Source organism: Eriocheir sinensis, chromosome 43 (assembly GCF_024679095.1).
Source record: "Eriocheir sinensis breed Jianghai 21 chromosome 43, ASM2467909v1, whole genome shotgun sequence".
In the NCBI taxonomy this organism is placed as follows: Eukaryota; Metazoa; Arthropoda; class Malacostraca; order Decapoda; family Varunidae; genus Eriocheir; species Eriocheir sinensis.
The window spans coordinates 6,893,683-6,917,731 of NC_066551.1; the positions used below are offsets into that span (position 1 = coordinate 6,893,683).

General features: G+C 42.6%; 1 protein-coding gene across 7 annotated transcripts in view; it reads right to left on the reverse strand.

The window, feature by feature from the left end:
* The window catches only part of LOC127010404 (b(0,+)-type amino acid transporter 1-like), a 113,103-nt gene extending 89,717 nt beyond the window's left edge, over window positions 1-23,386 (reverse strand). For 3 of the 7 annotated variants that reach the window (XM_050884443.1, XM_050884442.1, XM_050884440.1), the window contains exons 1-2: window positions 23,285-23,384; window positions 9,592-10,132 (exon numbers count right to left, since the gene is read on the reverse strand). In XM_050884443.1, coding sequence (XP_050740400.1) covers window positions 9,592-9,646 — 55 coding nt within the window. In that variant the 5' untranslated portion in view covers window positions 9,647-10,132; window positions 23,285-23,384. Of the gene's footprint in view, window positions 1-9,591; window positions 10,133-23,284 lie in introns of all 7 variants that reach the window. The other 4 variants (XM_050884447.1, XM_050884446.1, XR_007763161.1 and 1 more) reach the window with 3 other exon arrangements.
* Window positions 23,387-24,049: the final 663 nt, after the last annotated feature.

Below are 24,049 nucleotides of genomic sequence, written 5' to 3' on the forward strand. Positions count from 1 at the left end.
CTGGCACCACATGCTGGGGTGGTTGAGGTTTTGGCGGGCGCACTGGCTTCTTTCACAATGGGTACCGTCCCGCCGCAATGACCAGGGGCCTGTTGAGCCGCATGTGGATGTAGATGATGCTTGAGTCTCGGTCGTCGGCGCAGTATAACGCATAAAGAGGGAAGTCGAGATTTTTGATGAACCTCCTCAGAGTCATAGGAACGTTCAGCAGGGTCCTTCCGCCGGAGCTGGACGATCCTGCTACCGTCCTTCTGATCGACACACGCATTTTAGAACTCTTGGTGTGTATTTTGCAGGCTTTTTTTTCTCGTTTTGTTATAGCAATGGAGACAGCTTAAGGGCAAACACACACACACACACACAAAAAAAAAAACACTGGGCGCTGCTCCAGTAAAAAAGAAGGAAAGGCCGGAGGAGACGTCACTTTCAGTCTTGAATTATCTTTACTGAGAAAAGGATAATAATAAAGAAAAGTCACACAGCGTTCCAGTCGGCTTTCTATTGTCCTTTCATTCCCTTAACTCACCTCTCCACCCCTGGCTACCTGCACAGACATTCTCATCCACTTACCCTCCCTCTCTCCCTCTCCCTCCATTCTCTCTTCCTCTCCCACTCTCCCTCCCCTCTCCTCTCCTCCTCTCCTTCCACACCAACTTCTCTGTCCCTAAAAATAACACTCGTAAAAAATTAAGAGATTGCTACGTCTGTTTCTCTTAGTGCGCTGAAATAATGTATCGATGTGTGAAGAGAGAGGTGGAAGTTGCTAGGGGTCGTGTGTGTGTGTGTGTGTGTGTGTGTGTGTGTGTGTGTGTGGTGCAAAGGGGCAATGACTGGCCTGACGTAATTTCCTTCTGCCCATCATAATCTCTGTATGTTGTTGTTTTGTTTTTGTTGACGTTTTCTCTCGCTGCTTCTCTTTATCTTCTTTTACTCATCCATCTTAATTTTTTGTTTGTTCTTTTTCTAATGTTGTTTTGCTCTTTATTTCCTTTCTTTTATTCATCCTCCTTTTCCTTCCTTTACTCGCTGTTCTTATTATATTATTGTTTTGCTTTTCTTCAATTGTTTCTTTCACTGTTATTTACTTCCTCTCTTTTATTCATCTTTCTTCTTTCCCTTACTCAATTTTTATTTGTTTTCTGTTGCTATACTTGATGTTATTGGTGTTGATTCGTTCTTTATAAATTAAGTAACCGGCCAGTCACTCCATCGGTCATTCAGTTAGACAGTCAGCAAATCAGCAAGACGGTCACCGAGCCAATCAGTGAGTCAGCCGGCCGTCAAAATAGGCCATCCGTTAGTTAGTCGGCCAATGCCTCACTCAAGCGACATCAACTTTGTCTGCGTAGTTTCCCATTTAAATTCTCCACTTTCTGAAAACAAGTCCTCCGTCGTGAGTCACAGAAAACGTAGATATGACATCCCTCTGAATCCACTTCCTTATCGTTAATTTACTTCGGTTCAGTTCCGTTGATCCACTGAGCGATAAAAGGATCCCGCTCTCAGTCTCGGGGCAGCTTAGTGAGCATAAAGATAGAAGGCGAGGAATAGAACACTAAATCCTTGCTGGCCTCGACGGGGATCATAAAATACCTTGCCTGGTCACATGGACGGGATTGTGTTATAGCTGTTATCTCGAAGGTCACGCTTTATTTAGCAATGGGAAGCCCCGTGAAAGGCGCACTAAATTAAAATAAGTGACGAAAGAAAGATCCCACTTGAGCAAGCTTCAACAGGAACATTAACTTATCAAAACATGACAAAATGAGAGATAAATCAATAAAAATAATAATTGAATGAATAAATAAAATGCCAACGACTACGGTTCCGTTATCAGTTTCAAAAGGTAAAAGCTTCAATATGAACCTTTAACTGCATATACAAAAAAAAAAAAGGTTAGAGATGACTTTTCAAAATAGTGCTCAAAGTCTGTCTTATGGCTCTGCGGAATATTAAGTATGCGTAATATATAGCACTCGGTAAGGGAAGCATCAGCGTGAGAAAAAAAAGGTGATGAGGACTGTCCAGTGGTTTATATATAGATGCTCGGACTGGCAAAAGTAAGGGAAGCATCAGCGTGAGAAAAATAAGGTGCTGAGGAATGTCCAGCGGTCCATATATAGATGCTCGGACTGGCAAAAGTAAGGGAAGCATCAGCGTGAGAAAAATAAGGTGCTGAGGAATGTCCAGCGGCCCATATATAGATGCTCGGACTGGCAAAAGTAAGGGAAGCATCAGCGTGAGAAAAATAAGGTGCTGAGGAATGTCCAGCGGCCCATATATAGATGCTCGGACTGGCAAAAGTAATGGAAGCATCAGCGTAAGAAAAATAAGGTGCTGAGGAATGTCCAGCGGTCCATATATAGATGCTCGGACTGGCAAAAGTAAGGGAAGCATCAGCGTGAGAAAAATAAGTTGATGAGTAATGTCCAGCGCCCCATATATAGATGCTCGGACTGGCAAAATGGAAGCATCAGCCCATATATAGATGCTCGGACTGGCAAAAGTATATCAAGGTCAAGGTAAAAGTGGGAACCTATTATACACCTACCCGTGGCCTCGATCGGCGCTCATCTCTGCTCCATTGGCCCTTGAGCTGGTGGTGGTGAGTACCCATAAGGCCATAACCCCCGGAAACAGGCAAGAACAGGATCCAAGTTACCACAGTTTACCTTCCCCAGGTTTTCCCAGGCACCCATTTGTCGAAACGCCGGAAAGGAAGGACGAACAGCTGAGTGGGTTGCGCGCCGACTGCCCGCGGATTCGTAGTTAGATATATTATACCAGTTGCTATTAATGCCAGAAATGCTCCTACTGGCGAGAAAAATGCCAAAAGATGCAAGAAAACGCTCGTACTGACAGAATATACCAGATAGTCTCCAGGAAAAGTTAAAATACCGAAAGATACCAGAAAAGATGTTTATGTTGTTTAAGTACTAAATGGATAATCTACCTCTCCATAGGATTCATTCGACATACCTTTCTTCATTATATGTATTTTCCCTCGCAGTGAATGATTGCTGTGTTTGTATGTGTGGGGAGCGGCTTGGAGGACCTTCGGATGCCGAGGGAAGGAGGAGAAAGGCGGAAGGAATATAAGTCATCCAGGGAGACTCTCTTTACGCTCGAAGGCTCCAGTTAATGCTTGAAGGACAGTCCAACACACACACACACACAAAAAAAAAAAAGGTACATAATCATTATACTGTTCTTTTTAATGCTCCTCCTCCTCCTCCTCCTCCTCCTGTTCATGCTCCGGCTCTTCTCCTCCTCCTGCTCCTTCTCCTTCTCCTCCTGCTCCTGCTGAAGTTGCTAATGTGTGACCTATACGTTTATCAGTGCTTAGGGAGACTTAGCCCATCCATAAACTATAGTGAGAGCATAGGCTATAGCGACCAGTGGCCACTCACTAACTCCTATCTGGAGCATTAGCCCTTAAGCCTGTGGTCATAAACGTTTCCTCTTATTGTCATTCTATAAACAGGAAAGTACGCCGTAAAAACCAAGCAGGTGATAGCACGGGGATTTTTTTGGTTAAGGTAAATCACGAAATGTAGGTGTGATGGGTTCTGAGGGAGTGTTTTGAGTTTTGTTTCATGCTTATTTTGGTTTTTTTTTTGTTGTTGTTGTTGTTGACAGAAGGGAAAGGAGAGAAGAAGAAGAGCTAGAGACAAAACAAAAACAGAGAAAGCTGGAAAGAAAAAGAATAGAAGAACAAGAAGAACAGGAAGAAGAACAAGAAAAAGAAGAACAAGAACAATATGAACAACAAAAAAAAAGATAAAAAAAAAAAAAAATCACCACCATCACCACCACCATCATTAACACCCACCACCACCACCAACAACAACAACAACAACAGGAAACAAGACAAAACGCCACACACTTACCAGGGACAGAATCTGATGACGTGATGGAAGAGGCTGACGATGACGACGATGATGAAGGTGAAGAGATCAAAGAATGTCAGAGTGTTGAGCAATAATATAAAACGCAACACTTCCCTCTCCTCAACACCCCCCCCCCTTTCAACACCTCCCCCTCCTCCTTCTCTCCCTTTCCTCTCCCCTCAACCCCTCCTCATTTCCTCTCGTATCAATCTATGTCCTACTCTCTTTTTTTTTTCAATTCCTTTCTGCATTCGTCACCCTTCCCTCCCTTCCCCTCTCCTCCCTTCCTATCCCCACCCACTCCCCTTTTTCCTTCCTGCAATCATCGTAATCCTTCCCCCCTCCCCTTTCCCTCCCCCTTTACCTCCCCTCCCCTATTTCCTTCCTACATTCGTCACCGCACCCCTTTCTCCCCCTTCCCCCCTCTTCCCCTCCTCTCACGATATCCTTTCCCATTTCGTTCACATGCCCCCTCCCATTCCCTTCTCCATACCCACCAGGCCCCTTCATGCACCCATTTTCCACATCCTCCTCCTTCCCCCCTCTTCTTTTTTTTTTTTTACTACATTCCAACCTCTGCTGCCACCCCCCCATCCCCCCTCCCACCTTCTCCTCTTACTCATCCTCCAGTATATACCTCATTTTCTTTTTCCTGCTTTTTCCAGTAAACACAGTTCATATCTCCTTCCCATCTCCTCCTCCTCCTCCTCCTCCTCCTCTCTTCCTTACCACACACCACAACACACCTTGACAATGCTTCGTTAGATTAAACCAAACTTACCTGGTCTTTACTCTCTCTCACTCTCTCGCTCTCGCCCTCGCTCTCGCTCTCGCCCTCGCCCTCGCTCTCGCTCTCGCCCTCGCTCTCGCTCTCGCTCTCGCTCTCGCTCTCGCTCTCGCTCTCTCTCTCTCTCTCTCTCTCTCCGCTCCACCCAAATTTGTGTCCCCATCTCGATGTTCCTATCCCTTCTCCTCCTCCTCCTCCTTCTCCTCCTCCCTCCAAAGCCACGACAAAAGGAAGCAATACAAGGAACACAATGGAACAAAACAGATTACCAGGGACGAGAGAGAGAGAGAGAGAGAGAGAGAGAGAGAGAGAGAGAGAGAGAGGATATCCTTCATTTCCTAAAATACGGGAAAGAAGATTATATTCTACGCAGGTACTATTACGTTTTTTCCCATACTTTCGTGTTTGTAAACGGAAAGAAGTTTAAGTAATAATAATAATAACAATAACAATAACAATAACAATAACAATAACAATAACAATAATAATAATAATAATAATAATAATAATAATAATAATGATAATGATAATTATAATTATAATTATAATTATAATTATAATGATAATGATAATGATAATGATGATGATAATGATAATAATAATAATAATGATAATAATAATAATAATAATAATAATAATAATAATAAGAAGAAGAAGAAGAAGAAGGAGAAGGAGAAGAAGGAGAACAACAACAACAACAACAACAACAACAACAACAACAACAACAACAACAACAACAACAACAACAACAAAAACGACAACAACAGCAGTAGTAGTAGTAGTAGTAATAGTAGTAGTAATAGTAGTAGAAATACGTAGGCTCAGGAATGTTGCGCCATCACCAGTGCCACAAAACGAACAATGAATGAACGAAAAAAATATGATGACAAAAATCCTGCCGCGTGACATCCCTGCAGCCCTTCCCTCGTTGTTGACAGGTCCCGCCTTTCACTGCAACGCTCGAAAACACTTGAAAAAAAATACATATACTTCTCCCTTACCCTTTCTTTAGACACGGAGAGAAACGTATAAAACAGAAAATGGATAATACAGATAGAGGTATATATAGAAAGGTAAACAGGTAAATAGATACAATAGGAGAGGCTACGTAAGAGTGGACAGGTGAAAGAGTCAGCAGGTGAGAATTAAGGGGACGAGGGGGGTGAGGATGAGGAAAGGGTAGAAGGGAGGGATGGAGGAGGGATGGAAGGGAGTGTGTTTAATAGATGCAGAATGAAAGGAAGGATTTCAAGGACGCAGGTCAGAATTAAGGTGAGTAGACTGAGGATGGGAGAGATGGAGGAGGGATGTTGGAGAGATGGAGGAAAGATGAAGGAAGGTTGATAGACAGAAAGGAGGAGAGAGGAGAAAAGTAAGAGGAAGGAAAGTTAAGAAATAGTAAAAGGGGAACTGAGAGATGAAGGGAATGAGTATGAAGTTTGAGAGAGAGAGAGAGAGAGAGAGAGAGAGAGAGAGAGAGAGAGAGAGAGAGAGAGAGAGAGAGAGAGAGAGAGAGAGAGAGAGAGAGAGACGGTAGAGATAGAGAGGGGAGAATGGGGAGAATGTAGAAGGGAGGGGAGATAAGATGCCGACGGAGGAGAAGGGAGAGGAAAAAAGAGGTGGAGGGAGAAGGGAAGATTTATGGGGAGAACAGAGGGGAGGGGACGAAAGTAGAGAAAAGAAGTGAGGGGGAGGATAAGGGAGAGGAAGGGAGGGGAAGAGAACGGAAGCAGTGTGTAGGGGGAAGAGAGGGGATAGGTGGGGAGGAGATGGAAAAGATAGGGAGGAAGGGGAGGAAGAGAGGGGGAGAAGAGGGGAGATGGGAGCGGTGTGTAGAGGGAATAGAGGGGATAAGTGGGGAGGAGATGGAAAAGATAGGGAGGAAGAGAGGGGGAGAAGAGGGGAGGAACTTCAACAACAACAAAAAAAACCTGGCAAATCACTGACCTTTCTCCTCTCTCGCTGGCAGCCAAGGTGAAGAGAAGGCAGTATTGGCGAGGCAGGCTAAGCAGGTCAGGCAGGCTCTCTCACTCTCACTCTCTCTCTCTCTCTCTCTCTCTCTCTCTCTCTCTCTCTCTCTCTCTCTCTCTCTCTCTCTCACTGTCCCATTCGTTCGTAACTCAACTGTACTGTTTCTGATACAAGGTCAGGTTCGAGAAATGATGAACTGAATAAAAGATGAGCAAAGGAAGGAGGTCTGCCAGTGAAAAGAATCTACTATAATCGACGTTTTGGTATCTTCTTTCAAGTGACATTTTCAGCAAATACAAACTCCCTTAAGAAAATTACTTGGCTAGAACCGGTCAGGGTTTATAAAAAGAGATTCAGTCATTTAAAATATTTTCCTATTGTGCAACGCTCGTATCTTCTTTGTCCAGTGTTCAGGTTCCTCTTACAAGCTTTTCCCTACTAGACTTCCAGAGAGCATACAAGACCAACAACCAATTTTCCTGACTCAAAACTAATTCGTAGCTTCATATATGGTAGGCCGTTCACTGTTGAGCAATCTTGTATTTTGTTTGCTGAGCTCTAAGTTCCTATCTATAAACTTTTTCTCAACTTCCAGGACGCTTACCTGAACGAGTAATTAACCTGACCAAAAAAAGTAATCGTATCCTTAAATCTCGTAGGCTATTCACCATTCAGTGATTATTGTATCTTATCTATTTCGTTGTAAGTCTCCTTTTTACATGCTTTTCCTTGACCTCCAGAACGCTTACCTGAACAGCGACTAATCAACCTGACCAAAAAAAGTAATCGTATCCTTAAATCTCGTAGGCTATTCACCATTCAGTGATTATTGTATCTTATCTATTTCGTTGTAAGTCTCCTTTTTACATGCTTTTCCTTGACTTCCAGGACGCTTACCTAATCAACAACTACAGTAACCCCCCCTCCATCGCGGGCGTTACGTTCCGGACCCACCCGCGATAAGTGGAAATCCGCAAAATATTAATACTCTATTTTAATACACTCTAGGCATGTTTTTATAACTGTTACGGTACTTTTAAAAGCATTTTAAGGTCTTTAAAACACTTTTAAAACTATAGAATCGGTACGTACGGCCATTCTCTCGTGACGCGCGAGATTTAAACTCATAAACAATGCTGCGAATGCCGCGAAATGACGAAAATATACGCGATATCAAAATTAATAGAAAAAAAAAACGCGAAGTACCGGGACCGCGAAAACTGAACCGCGATATCACGGGAGTTTACTGTAATCAACCTGGCCAAGAGAACCTTCCTTACTTTAAAACTGGTAGGCTGTTCACTATCTATCAACCTCTGTTTCTTGTTTGTTGCCGTTTAAGTTCCCGTTCACAAGCTTTTCCACGAGTTCCAGAAAACTTACCAGAACAACTAATCACCCTTACCAAGAGAACCATTCATGACCTTAAGTCTAATACTAGGCTTCCTTGAAATGAATAAATGAACAAACGGATTTCACCTACAACAAACTTAACCCTCTGTAAATCACCGACCGTTAACATTTTCGCCAGCACGCACTTGCATGACAGACCTTGGGACAGACGACGCACCACAACCATCAATTGATATTTCCCACCACACTCACAGACCATCTCCCAGGGATGAACGATGAGCACCCTTCTAATCTGCATCAGTGTGGAGGGTAAGGCATGCAACTTATGGTCCCTTTACCTGGTCTAACTCGCTCGTTCCAGATAGAGAGGGCGAGATTCAGTGACGCCCTCGAGAATGTAAACAACACACCACCGAGAACAAAATTTAATTCCTTACATGTCCTCACGCTCTTCCGTAACCTGATATAACCCTTAATCTCTTGCCCTTGTGTGTATGATGGTTCCTTTGTATGCCTACGAAGCGATGCAAAGAGATACAGGTCAAAAGTAAAAGTAGATGCATTGCCCTTGCCTTTAAATAAATAAATAACTGTGTTACGCCATTCGAAAAACAAAGTATGTAAACAAGCAGAAGAGAGGATCAAGAAGAAGAAGAAGAAGAAGAAAAGTAATTTAGCTGTTGTATGTTATTTTTACTTTTAAACCATTACGTTATAGATATATCCCTTACAGTCCTACACCATTCTAAATTGAAATACACCTTACACTAGTGCACCATTAATTGACAGACAGTTTACACTCCAGCACCAATACCATTAACATTACTCATTATCTCATGAATATATTCCCTCAAAATGGCAGGAGGGTGAGTGGGGAGGTAGGCCTGCTAAAACACAGATGCCAATTTGGACTTGTCAGAACACGCATCTCATTCCCCTACACCAACACCCGATCATCATGCCTATAGTGCCAAAATACCTGAAGAGTGGCACCCTACGTACAAATAGAGCCACCATCCCACTGCCAAGAGTCTCAGATAATTAATTACTCATGCCATTCAACCTCACACTCGGTAGCACATACAAACGTGAGAGAGCATTGACGTTCCTCTAATGCTCTAATGACCCTCGTGACCCGCTAGTAAACAGACGGCGGATAATATATATAATCCGAGGCTTCTTGGGAGAGATTCTGAACGCTGATTCCACACAGATAAAACCATTGTAGCTTTTCTTATCGGTTCTTCTGTCTGGAGCAAACCGGCTGAACTCTTAGAGGGAAAAACCGATAAGCAAGTCCAGTGCTGCCCCCTGTATGTGGAAGTAGTTTTGAAATTCTCCCATTGTGAAACTTTGAGGTGATTTCCTTCTCTCTCTCTCTCTCTCTCTCTCTCTCTCTCTCTCTCTCTCTCTCTCTCTCTCTGTATGTGTGAGTAATCTTATTCTTTGCCCCATTTCCAGTTTCTTCCTCACCTCCTCTTCCTCCTCCTCCTCTTTCGATCTTCCTCCTTCTCAGAAACTTTTTTTGTGTTCAGTAGTAGTAGTAGTAGTTGTAGTAGTGACAACAACAACAACAACAACAACACTCACCTATCCTCTCCTTGAGCTGGGTCCCGTCGTCGCTCTCGAAGGCTTTATTCTCCATCTTGAGTTTATCCCTTTATCGTTTTACAGCTTCTCTTATCACTTTAGTTATCTCCCTCACCCTCTCACTCTCCTTCACCTTCTCTTTTATGTTCCCCGCTCTCAGTTCTGTTCCCGTTCTGCTTTACGAAGTCACTCTGATCTTAGGTTATTCGGCGGGACTGTGATGAACGTTTGTGTGTTCTTAAATTCGGCTATTCGGCGGAACTATAGTGCACGCTTAAGTACAGTTCTTAATTCTGGTACTAAACTGACTAATACCATATTCTCCTGCATTGATTCTCCTTATGTGTGGTTCTAGTAACGCTAAGAATTAAATACTGACTTCTGTTGCACTATTTTTTCCTTGTCTTTTTGGCGCTTTCTTTCCTGCTAAGTAGTAAACACTGGCTTATGTTGCTCCTGCTAAGTAGTAAACACTGGCTTCTGTTGCATTGTTCTTGTGTTGTAGGTTCTCCCGCAGCGCCACCCACAGCCACACACACACCTGCGGGACAAACAAAGCAAATAAATTAACCATATGCTACAAATGAAATGAAATCGTGTAGTTAATATCTTTCAGTCCTGTTATGGGTGTGCAGGCCCCGAAATGGTCGATATGGAAGTAGGCCTAGCTGATTATTAAGCCTACCACCATCCAGGACAATTTTTTTGCACTGTACTGACTCAGGGACACGACAACCCAGCAACTTTTAAGCCCCCTTCACTCTGTACCGACTCAGCATCCGTTTCTAGGCCTCTTTCCGACCATGTCCGACCCTTTCACATCAACATTTAACACCCAAGACCTCGTGTACCCTGAGTCGCTGAGTTGTCGTGGGCCAGAGTCGGTACAGTGTAAACAGGGCCTAATCGATTGTCCTGGGCTGTGGTAGGCTATAACCAGCTAGGCCTACTTGACCATTTCGGGGCCTGCTTGCACACCTATGACAGGACTGAAAAATATTAACTACACGACTGGAAGATGTAACGACAAAACGATTCAAAATACATTACAACACGATGTCTAAATATAACGACACTCTAGTAGCCTAACAGACTGACGAGCTTGCAACTGAAAAAAAATAATAATAACACAAAAACCACACGGTGTTCTTTTGTTTATCAATATATTTAACGAGGTGTGTGACAAAAGCGTACACAGGTTTTTTTTTTTCTTTTGCGCCAGTAAGAACATTATTTTGTCATTATGCAAAGTCACTCCACGCCCCTCTTTTTAGTCCCATCATAATATTTTTTTACAGCAAAGGTATAGAGCAGTTCTTACCGAAATTGACCTCTCTTTACAGGTATAAGGCGCCCACTCTTGAACAGGTCAGATTAGGTTAGGTAAGGTTAGATTGGGGTTAGATAAAGTTTGGTTAGAGCCTCAGGTTAGGTTAGATAAGAACACAAGAAGAATATAAGAACGTACGGAGTCTGCAAGAGGTTTGTGAACCTAACCACGCACAACATCTCTGTCCTTGAATTTATCTAAGATATTTTTTAATGTGACTATTGTATTGGCACTCACAACATGACTGCCCATCATGTTCCACTAATCTACCACTCTGTTAGTAAACCAGTTTTTGCTTATGTCCCTGTTGAATCAGAACTTATCCAGTTTAAACCCATAACTACGTGTCCTACCCGGTTCTCTTACCAACAGAAAATTAGTAATACCCCCCTTATTAAACTGGGATAAGGTTCGGTTAGTCTCATAAGGTAAATAAGTTAGGTTAGGTTAGATAAGGTTTGGTAAGAGTCTCATAAGGTAAATAAGTTAGGTTAGGTTAGGTTAGATAAGGTTTGGTAAGAGTCTCATAAGGTAAATAAGTTAGGTTAGGTTAGGTTAGGTTAGATAAGGTTTGGTAAGAGTCTCATAAGGTAAATAAGTTAGGTTAGGTTAGGTTAGGTTAGATAAGGTTTGGTAAGAGTCTCATAAGGTAAATAAGTTAGGTTAGGTTAGGTTAGGTTAGATAAGGTTTGGCAAGAGTCTCATAAGGTAAATAAGTTAGGTTAGGTTAGGTTAGATAAGGTTTGGTAAGTCTCATAAGGTAGCATTGTTATGTTAGGTTAAGTTACAGTGCTGTGCAAATTAATTGGGACTGATATAAAAAAGCCAAGTTTCACTATTCATGTATTATTCTCTAAATCATAGCGTACATATCATCTTAATGTTGACACTTAATAAGAAAGATGTCCTCCCTTTGCTTTAACAACCTCAGCAATCCGAATTGGCATGGATTCCACCAATTTCTTCTGGCATATATTCCGGACATCCTCATCGTGATACCAGGCCTGTATAACAACACCGATCAGCTTTACCATCGTGGAGCAGTCCATCGCCATGGTCCTCCGCTTGATTATTGCCCATAGATTCTCAATTGGATTAAGGTCTGGTGAATTTCCAGGCCATTCCAGTACCGTAATTTTCTCGGCTCGAAAGAAGCACTGCATTTTTTTGGAGACGTGGCATGGGGTGTCCTGCTGGAAGATGCCATCAAAAGCGTTCACGAAGTGTCGGGCGTAGATGCGTCCTTAAGGTTGCTTGGTATTTGTCGGAATTCATCATTCCTTCCACTGGTACCTGTCGTCCGGGTCCATTTGCCGTGAAAGTACCCCAAAGCATCTTCTTAGGGGGTGTTTAGGGGCTTGCAGGATGTGCCCCGCTCTCACTGGTTCTCCTGCACCGCGCCTCACGACTGATGATTGGATCCCATGGACTTCAAAGTGAGTCTCGTCAGAGAATATCACCTTTTTCAAATCTTCTTTGGCCCATTCTTTGTATTTCTTGGCACAAGCCAAACGTTTCACCTTCATACCAGCGCTAAGTAGAGCCTTCTTGAGGGTTTTTCGCGCAGTTCTGCGGACTTCAAGAAGCCTTCGGTGAACAGTTGACGAGTCGATGTGAATACCAGCAGCTAGTAAAACACTCTGTAAGTCTTGGCTGATCTTTTACACTATTGTGTAGCAATATTTTGTTATCGTGTGCATTTGTTTTTCTTTTTCGACCACATCGTCCACGTCTTTCCACTCCTGGATTACCGGTGACTTCGTTCTTCTTGATGATTCGACTCAGTCGACTTAGTCAGCATCAGATTACTGGCTGTCTCCCGAACTGACATGCGAGCATGTTCACGCAGGGCTACAACCTTTACTCTCTTCCTGGGAGTAAAGTCCATCCCGCGAGCTAGCCCATTATAAATAAACACGTGAAGCATCATATCCACTCAGAATAACTGATTGATCACTCAAGCATCACCTATAACAGGGGTGTGTTAGAAAAATTGAAATTTTTTGAGGTGTCCCAATTAATTTGCACAGCACTGTAGGGTAAAGTGGGGCCACTGTTCCTCAAGTTTATTTTTTTCTGGCCATGCATTAATTTTTCTTTTGTTCGGTTCAGCGCCTGGAGGCTTTTTTTTAAGTTGTTTTTTTGCCCTTGAGCTGCCTCCCTAACTGTAAAAAAAGGACAAAAATAAATAAAAGCCAAAAAGTCTGCCATCCGCTACTCCTGTAAAAGAGTGTAGAGATGAGTAGCCAAATGAAGGGTTAATTTAGGAAGAACGATTAACCCGATATTTACCTTATTAAAGTACTTCGTGGCATATGTGGCGCTGAGTAACGCCATACTAACCAACGCAAGTGACTCACGTAGGCGGAAAATACCCCCCTTTCCCCCTTTCCACCCCCCCCCCCCCAAAAAATGGTACCAATGTAACTCCCCCTTAAGTAATTTTCCACCTCAAGAAGAACCGGTTTTGTGAATGGTGTCGATCTGGGGGGGTTTTTTCTCTCTTTTTTCACGGTAGTTCTGTGCGGATGGAAGCGAATGAGAGAGAGAGAGAGAGAGAGAGAGAGAGAGAGAGAGAGAGAGAGAGAGAGAGAGAGAGAGAGAGAGAGAGAGATAGAGAGAGAAGAGAGAGAGAGAGAGAGAGAGAGAGAGAGAGAGAGAGAGAGAGAGAGAGAGAGAGAGAGAGAGAGAGAGAGAGAGAGAGAGAGAGAGAGAGAGCGAGAGAGAGAGAGAGAGAGAGAGAGAGAGAGAGAGAGAGAGAGAGAGAGAGAGAGAGAGAGAGAGAGAGAGAGAGAGAGAGAGAGAGGAGAGAGAGAGAGAGAGAGAGAGAGAGAGAGAGAGAGAGAGAGAGAGAGAGAGAGAGAGAGAGAGAGAGAGAGAGAGAGAGAGAGAGAGAGAGAGAGAGAGAGAGAGAGAGAGAGAGAGAGAGAGAGAGAGAGAGAGAGAGAGAGAGAGAGAGAGAGAGAGAGAGAGAGAGAGAGAGAGAGAATGAGAGAGAGAGAATGAGAGAGAGAGAGAGAGAGAGAGAGAGAGAGAGAGAGAGAGAGAGAGAGAGAGAGAGAGAGAGAGAGAGAGAGAGAGAGAGAGAGAGAGAGAGAGAGAGAGAGAGAGAGAGAGAGAGAGAGAGAGAGAGAGAGAGAGAGAGAGAGAGAGAGAGAGAGAGAGAGAGAGAGAGAGAGAGAGAGAGAGAGAGAGAAAACATCTGCGTCTGGGGGAGTGGAAGTAAACCCCAACCCCAAAAACGTTGTATAGAAACGTCAAGCTAGGAAGAGAGAGAAAAAAACATCCGCGTTAACAGTGACTACACCAATTATTTCCTCGGCCATTGAGTTCAAGTGAAGGGAGAGAGGAAAAAACTATGTCCCAGCACGCATACCACAAGACAGGTGGTATGCACAGTCACACCTGAGCCACGGCGGTACGGGCAGGTATAGGTGATATTAATTGGCGCTCTTACCTGTGCATACCTGGAGTGAATCTTGATGTTAAAAAAAAGGAAAAATGTCAGGTGTGTCTTTGTGTGTGTGAAATATACATTGTTTTTTTTTTTTTGCGTATTTTGCTTAACCCATCCAACATTGACAAAAAAAAAAAAAGAAGATGGATAAGCGAATAGACTAAGATGCCGGAAATGAGATAAAAAAATACAAATAAAAAGATAAATAACTGAACAAAACTGAAGGTGGGAAAAAGCAAAGATAAGTAACGAAGCCAGTCTTGCAGTACTGTACTCAAATAAAAAAAAAGATAAGTAGGTAGCTCGAAAGCGATAAGCGGGTAGATTAACACTGCGGGAGAGAGATAAAAAAGGGATATAACGAAATGAGGGCAGTAAATACGTTCCTTCACCGAAACAGGAGGATAAATAGGAATAAATAAAAAAATAGGAGGATAAATAAATAAATAGGAGGATAAATAGGAATAAATAAAAAAATAGGAGGATAAATAAATAAATAGGAGGATAAATAGGAATAAATAAAAAAATAGGAGGATAAATAAATAAATAGGAGGATAAATAGGAATAAATAAAAAAATAGGAGGATAAATAAATAAATGAATGAACGAAGGAGTCTAGAAAAGAGATGAAAGAGAACACAACGAGGGAAATACAAGACAAGGAAGTACAATATGACTCGCTCCGCCATGATTAAATTCCGCTGATGAAGAAGGAAAATGAGGAAAGAAAGAAAAAAAACAATCAAATGGAGAAATAAACATGAAACGGATATTACGAAATCACGTCAGGAAAACACGAAACGAGTAAACTCCTTCGTGAACGAAAACACAAATATACGAAAAGGAATAATACACAAATTAATGGACAAATCAACATACAGAAACCCCCGAAAACCTATATGATCAAGACGAGGCAGTAAAAAGAAAAAAATAACCTAGCAAACAGTGATGAGCCAAAAGAATGTATATCACGACGAAGCAGGAAAGAGAAGAAAAAAATAACCTAGCAAACAGTGATGAGCCAAAAGAATGTATATCACGACGAAGCAGGAAAGAGAAGAAAAAAATAACCTAGCAAACAGTGATGAGCAAAAAGAATGTATATCAAGACGAAGCAGGAAAAAGAAGAAAAAAAATAACATAGCAAACAGTTCCACCATAATTCAAAACAAAGATGAGCAAAAAGAATGTATATCAAAACGAAGCAGGAAAGAGAAGAAAAAAAATAACCTAGCAAACAGTGATGAGCAAAAAGAATGTATATCACGACGAAGCAGGAAAGAGAAGAAAAAAAATAACCTTGCAAACAGTTCCACCATCATTCAAAACAAAGATGAGCAAAAAGAATGTATATCAAAACGAAGCAGGGAAAAGAAGAAAAAGAAATAACCTAGCAAACAGTGATGAGCAAAAAGAATGTATATCAAGACGAAGCAGGAAAAAGAAGAAAAAAAATAACATAGCAAACAGTTCCACCATAATTCAAAACAAAGATGAGGAAAAAGTATGTATATCAAGACGCATCAGAGCACGGACAAAGATGTATTACAGGTAAGGTATACAATCTAATCTTCCCCGGAATTCCCAGGCAGAACCGAAGCACAGAAACGAGCGAACATCAAAGTCTATCCTCTATAAGACCCATAATCCAAACCTGTGACAGTACGTTTGATTGATAAGCCTTTCGTAAAAATACCTGGGATCCTCATGGACTGTAGATGATCCTGTGATAAAGTAACAGTTTTACACTATCTCTACATGACTAACGGGAAAGCCACCCCTGAATAATCGGTTAATCTTCTCTGTGCCCTTGGAAAATAATCTTATTGGAAGCCCGATGCGGTTAACCACTTGACTGCGGATTTCCTACAAGAAGATATCACCAAGCTACAGGAATGGAACAAAAAGTGGTTGCTACAATTCAATGAGGAAAAATGTGCACCTTGGGAGGAGATATCCAGCACACCAATACCACATGGGAAACACTCCACTATCCACCACACAGCCAGAGAGAGACCGGGGAGTATATGTTACCAGGCTACCAGTGAAGGCCAAATCCATGGTAATCGCAGTGACCGGGTTAAGAATTTGGACCTGAAACATTTCGGCACCCAAACACACTTATTTGACAAGGCATTCGTAGGAGTGGTTCTGGGCATTTCTAGGGGTAGTTTTATGACCATGGTGGTAGTTTGACCCTTCTTCTGCACCATGAGCCTAAAAAAACACTTATGACAACCAACGTTACCAGATTGTCGTACTCAGCCTCTTATGTTTAACAACTTCCGACCCAAAAACTGTGGCCCCAATAACTAGATTAATTTATATTTATCGTTAAAATAGTTAATGCCTGATTTTTCTTGGCAATAGTTAGCCGTCAAAAAACCTTAAATACTATGCCCTGAGTACGATAATCTGGTAACGGTGAATTGACAACCCGAATGATCTTTTTGGCCTTTGGGTATAGCTGATGTGAGAGAAACGAGCGGACAGAAAAGTTTATCTCCTAAGGCCCATCTTAAACATTTCGGCGCCCAAGCATATTTGACAACTATAGGAATTGTTGGCACTTCCATGGGTAGTTTTATGACCCAGGTGGTAGAGTGGTCCTCCTACTGTACCATGAACCTAAAGAAAAACTCATTGGAACCCGACTGATTTCCTTTCTAGCCTTTGGAAATGGCTGATGTGAGAGGCGGAAGAGTCTGAAGCCCGTATTCTTAAACACTTCACCGCCCACGTACATGTATTGGACAAGGCTTTCGTAGGAGTTTGGGGTATTTCCAGGGGTAGTTATATGACCCTGGTGGTAGTGTGACCCTTCTTCTGTACCATGAACCTGAAAAAATACTCCCAAGAACCCGATTAATCTTCTTTTCGACCTTAGGAAAGCGTTGATGTGAGAAGAGAGCGTTTAAGAATACCGACATGAGAATACCGACCGAGAATCTGAGAATACCCCGAGACGCAGTAAACAGCCGGAAGATTATTATTATTTTTTTTTTATTATCCTGGAAGCTTTAGTTGGCCTTAGCTAGGAGATTTCACCCCCGACACTGAAGTTCAATGTCACCTGGTTCACGCATGATTCTTCTTATCTAAAAAGGGACTTACAAGGCTGTCAGGGACCATAAATCTCAGACACATTTTTATAGCAAGTCCGCAGTTACATGACGGGATGGATAATGCGAATCACAGTTATGCATACACCCAACCTGTCCTCCTTTTCATCATCATCATCATCATCATCACGGCGGTAGTCAGGAAGGTGTAGATAAAGACAACTCGAGGCAGCTCCTGAGATGAACCTGGCTACATGATGATGAGTTACTAGTCAGGAAGGTGTAGATAAAGACAACTCGAGGCAGCTCCTGAGATGAACCTGGCTACATGATGATGAGTTACTTCCTATATTTATCCTTCGCTGTACTTCTCATTATACGTTGTCCCATTATCAAGTGCAAGACGGGAAAACGATTACTTAGGGGCCATAACCTTAACACCGGCAGCTCCTGAGGATGAACTTGACTACATGGTGACTTATTTCGTGATCACCATTGCTGTACTCTTTAATGGTACTCGTAGTCCCGTTTTCAGGTTTATGGCGGGATTGCAACGACTTCGGGGCCACAATCTTTACATCGGCAGCTCCTGGGGATGAACTTGACTACATGGTGACTTATTTCGTGGTCACCATTGCTGTACTCTTTAATGGTACTCGTAGTCCCGTTTTCAGGTTTATGGCGGGATTGCAACGACTTCGAGGCCACAATCTTTACATCGGCAGCTCCTGGGGATGAACTTGACTACATGGTGACTTATTTCGTGATCACCATTGCTGTACTCTTTAATGTTACTCGTAGTCCCGTTCTCAGGCGTTTGGCGGGATTGCAATGACTTCGGGGCCACAATCTTTACATCGGCAGCTCCTGGGGATGAACTTGACTACACGGTAACTTATTCCGTGGTCGTTTTCCGCTAGTTTCATAAATACACACATCGTCCCGTCCTCCAGTGCGTGAAAGTATAGTCATGAATAAAGAAAGACTCGAGGGCCGCGAACAGCGTTGCCAGATTATCGTATTCACCACATCGTCTTTATTACTTTTAAGCCTCAAACTCTCGTACGTACACAAATAACGATAGAAAATTGAAGTTAGCGTTAAAACTCCTATTTATTGATGTTTGTTTGTTTGTTTTTACATTCGTTATTGGTCAGAAACTAAGAAAATGCAATGCGATGAGTACGATAATTTGGCAGCGCTGGCCGCGATCCGTACACAGGCAGCTCTTTACTTTGGGATGAATCTGACTCAAGAGATCGAGTTACTTTATACACTCTCAGAAGAAAAGGGTAGTAGCGGGGTAGAAAAAGGGTATTTTTAGTGATGAAATAGCGATACCCATTTACAACCCTTACAAATATACCCTTTCAAGAGCTACACAAATATATCCTTTCTCAACCCTTTTGATATCCTTCGTCACCCCTTCCCCCACCCCCTCCCTGGTACCTCTTCCCCCACCCACCTCCCTGGTACCCCTTTCCCCCCCCCTCCCTGGTACCCCTTCCCCCACCCACCCCCTGGTACCCCTTCCCCACCCCCCTCCCAGGTACTCCTTCCCCCACCCCCCTTCCTGGTATAGCCGTTTACTGTTGTGTTCATAAATGTAGACATAACTAATTCTGAATCTCCAGTCGATCAGTGTTGCTTCCCTTTTTGTCTTTTACAGCTGTGCTCTTGTTAATATCTCTTTTGAACTTGACTCTAAAGAACGAGGTATACTTCTTGGTCGTCCTTGGTTGTACGCGTAAATGTAGACACAAACCCATCCTTCCCTTGCTATCATATACTGGTGTGCCCTCTTGAGGTTGCTAACTGTATGTCTTCAGCCCTCCAGCACCTCACTGCACAAGACTTTCTACTCAAACACATCTTTATAGTGCTGCCTAACTTCCTGATGCAAAAGTTAACCACAAGATTTTCCGCTCAAACACATCCCTAAGCTGCCTAACTTCCTGATGCAAAAGTTAACCACAAGACTTTCTACTCAGACACATCCATATACCTCCTAACTTCCTGATGCAAAAGTTAACCACAAGATTTTCTGCTCAAACACATCCGTAAGCTGCCTAACTTCCTGATGCAAAAGTTAACCACAAGATTTTCTGCTCAAACACATCCGTAAGCTGCCTAACTTCCTGATGCAAAAGTTAACCACAAAATTTTCTGCTCAGACACATCGCTAAGCTGCCTAACTTCCTGATGCAAATGTTAACCACAAGACTTTCTACTCAAACACATCCATATACTTCCTAACTTCCTAATCCAAAAGTTAAGCACAAGACTTTCTATTCAAACACATTCCTATGCTACCGAACTTCATAATGCAAAAGTCAACTGTTTTGGAATATTCTGTCTTTTTTTTTTTTTTGCGGGAGCTGCATGTTGTAGTGTTTTCCATCCCCCCCACCCCTTCCTACCACCCTTCTTTAACCTACTTCCAATGTTGTAAAAGATGGTGATGGTCAGGAAGGTGTAACTATAAAAACTTTGTCGTCGCAACCTTTACCCTGGCAACTACTGAGGTGAACCCAAACTATTAACGAGTATTTTTATCGGCGTCGCAGACGCCGATCAACAGATTATCCATCTTAGTCCTGTTGTTGTTGTTCTCTTCAAGTTGTTTTCCTGGCTTACCCATGCATTGTAGACATGACATTGTATAATAACATTTGTTAGCCCTGATGAACCCTACAACATGGCATTATAAACAAAATCAGCATTTATTTATTTTTTTTTTTTTTTCGTCTTGGCCTGTGGCGCCGGTAGGCCTTCATAGTAGGGCCTGATGGTTAGCCCCAGCCCGTTGTGGCGCAGGCAAGTGTTTATAATGATGCCATCTTTACTTTTCAGCATTTTCCATTTTAGACCCCTAGTTGCATAATATAAATTGTAGGGGGGGTGTTGGAGGGTCATGCGACGCCGATCTAGCACAGTTTTTTGTGCTATTAACACTTGTTTTAGCCACCATCATCTCTGCTCATAAATCTACATAACGAGTCAGGAAGAGCATATTAAAAGGCAGAAGACCTTGAAACGATTATTTTTTATGAAGCCTAGATATCACGTGTTAGCTTCTTTTTTTGTGTGTGTGTGGGGGGGGGGGGGGGGGAGCTTTATTTCCTGTTAAGTAGTAAGATGGTTTCTGTTGCATTGATCTTGAGGTGTGAACATGTGAAAGGAGAGGAACATTAATAGCTACTTGAACTGTGCTTTCTGTTCAAGGAGCGGAAAGGCAGAAGCATCCAGCGCGTGAAACAATGAAGAAAACAACGCATCCTCAGAATTCGTTTTCTTCTACCTGTGTGTGTGTGTGTGTGTGTCCTACTCATTGTATATAAATTTAGGTTAACAAGGAAAAATGTCAGAAATAGGCTAACAAACCACAACTCACTGGAGGAAAAGATAGACAAGTAACATCGCGAATACAAAATACAATTAAATGATTCAGACAGAAGGATAGACAGTTAAACAGACAAACGTACAGATAGGCTACAAGCAGAACGGTAAATTTATAGTAGCCGCAAAAAAAGAAAAAATATCCAAAGCATATTATTTATTTATAAGCCCTGCTCCACATGTGCTCAGGTAAGCCTTTCCTTCATTTTGCTGCACCTGCTTGCCCACCTGTGTCACTTCCACCCACGGCCGTACTTATACAGCTCGATAAAATGAGAGAGAGAGAGACGTCATGTCAGGGTAGGTAATACAGTACGGGTAACGAGTGTTTGTTTTTACATAAACTAATGAAAAGCTAGTAGTTAGGACATTGAAAAATTAAATAAATTCGTAAGGAAGTGCTTCATCACGTACTACTGCCACTCAGCAAGCGTTGATACCGGATTTTCTATATATAAATACCTCGGCCCGTGCGAATTTAAAGACGGAGGCTGCGGACTTCCTACCCGGCTAGTACAGAGAAAGAAAATTCAGCTATATTAGTGATCAGTGGCTTCTCCAGTGGTGGGCCGCCAGTTTTATCACCTGGGTGTTCATCCCCCAAACGTGAGGGACGGTGCCCGTGAACACGTTGCACATCAGGGGGACTATACTCCTAAAGGTGCGTCTCTCTCTCTCTCTCTCTCTCTCTTTGTCTTTGCCTGTCTGTCTTTGTCTATATGTCTGTCAAAAGCATGATCGTAATTCGTCACACTTTGAGCTGAGATGCTTAACATATTACGCTTCATTAAGCAGCATAAGCAGATCTCTGTTCCAAATACTTGCGGTAACACGTCACTTCCTCCTATAGTATATCAATCGGGCTTTCCGGAATGGCTCACCGATAATACGATATGTTCATAAAGGCGTCGCTGTGTTTGACTGATATGGAACTCAAAAGTCAGACTCAGTGAGTAAAGTTTCCCGCCAGGGTTTTCCCACATCTGTAACCCTGGCAGGTATTTGCAGCGCACACACGGCATTCATGACACCCGTTAATCCCCTCCAGCGGTCTTTACAACGTTAACATGACACAGAGCCCCCACACAAAGGTTTGGTGACTACCGGTGTAGCTCAGAAATAATAATGATAGTAATAATAATAATAATAATAATAATAATAATAATAATAATAATAATAATAATAATAATAATAATAATAATATGAAAAAGAACAAGAACAAGAACAAGAACAACAACAACAACACTGCCAAACCACGAGGCCTCAGGGGACAAGAGTACACACACACACACACACACACACACACGTCACCTTGCGTATATATAGCTATATGAAGTCTACGCTTTCTTCTCCCTTCAGTGGCTTGAGTGTCAACCCTGAGGCCGGGCAGCCACGCGCGTCTTTCACCTTCCGCTGTCACCACCACCACCACAACAATAACAACGATAACAACAACAACAAACAACTACTACTGCTACTATTTCTACTACTACTAACTACTACTACTACTACTACTACTATCACCACCAAAACAAGTAACAGGCAGACAAGGCACTCAATACCTCGTTGGGTCACTTCGCTATCGCGCACACACACACACACACACACACACACACACACACATACTCGTAGCCTACCATTTTCAACGATCGAGTGGCAATTATAACGATACCTACTACTATTAGAACTTATAGGAGCCTGCAAGATGCCACCAGTTAGTCGACCTATCGCTACACAGGGCAAACCTAACATTACCTATTTTTCCTATCCATAAACCTACCTTACATTTACTTGAAGTTGTCTATCGTATTGACATTTCCCACATGACTGACGGGGTTATGCTGCACGCGGGGTGTCAGAAGTAGTACCTATTTAAGTTTTTATCTTTTTTTACTGGAAGGGAGGCGGCTCAGGAACAAGAAAAACAAAAACAGCAACAAAAAAGTCCGCTAAACGCTGCTCTGACAAAAGAAAGGGGAACATAAGGTCAGAAGAGAGGTCAATTTCGAGGGGAGAGGTGTTAGGTATGGGTTGTTGATTGACCCTGCACCTATCACAAATCCCACATCTGTCACAAGTCCTACACCTGTCACTAATCCCACACCTGTCACCAGTCCTACACCTGTCACTAGTCCCACACCTGTCACGTCCAATACCTGTCAAGTCATACACCTGTCATTACTCCCACACCTGTCACAAGTCCCACACCTGTCACAAGTCCCACACCTGTTACAAGTCCCCCTTACCGATGCCGAAAGATTCACTCCCAGACACAGGATCATTTTCTTGTCCCTCCGTCATTCAGGTTACCGAAATGTTATGAGAAAATATAAAACGTACAAAACATACTGAACCTACAATAGCTTCCAACTGCCACGTTAAATTATTATCAAGCACCAGGTAGTCTTTGAGCTCAACACGATGCTAGTTAAGGAACACTCGAAACATACCTGCTGACTAACGTAACTCAGCGTCGGGCGGAGCAAGAGGCGCAGACACCCGACCTTACCAACGCCAGAATGTCAACTGGAAGGCCGAGGGAGGGAAGGAGAGGAGAGGACCTGCACCCTGACCTACGTTACCAGATTGTATTTTTTTGTGTTTTCAGGCTCAAAACTGTAGCACACGCACACATAACGACATTCAGTTAAAGTTAATGTTCAAACCGTTAATTATTGGTGTTTTGGGAGATAGTTATGAATCAGAAACCGGAAAACACAATGCGGTGAATTCGATTACCTGGAAACTCTGGGACTCACCTGATGACCTGTTCCCATGCAGGTGAGCGCTCGGGGCTGACGCGTTTTTTTCTCTCCTATTATTTTATTGTTTACTATTAGAGGAAGTCTCATACCCATATTTTACTTATCAACATGCCCAGTTTCGATATAGTTGCAGAAGAACCTTGGCAGAAGTGGTCTCAAAACTGGAAGAGGCTGTATCGTACGTCAGTCAGAAAGGTTGACCACTTCCTTGAAATTCCCGGCCATGTGTCGCAGGAAAGGTAGACAGAGGAAGAGGACATTTAAATACTTAGGCTATACCTCATACTCTTCAATCAACCTAACCCTCAAAGAGATTCTCCATTTATAAACAGTGTAGGTAAAGGACATGCTTATACTTTTTCACGTTTCAATTTGCAATGCACATTTTTTTTACTTGTCTACCATAAAGATGTATTATAAGTTTGCATTGACAGTACAGAGGAAAG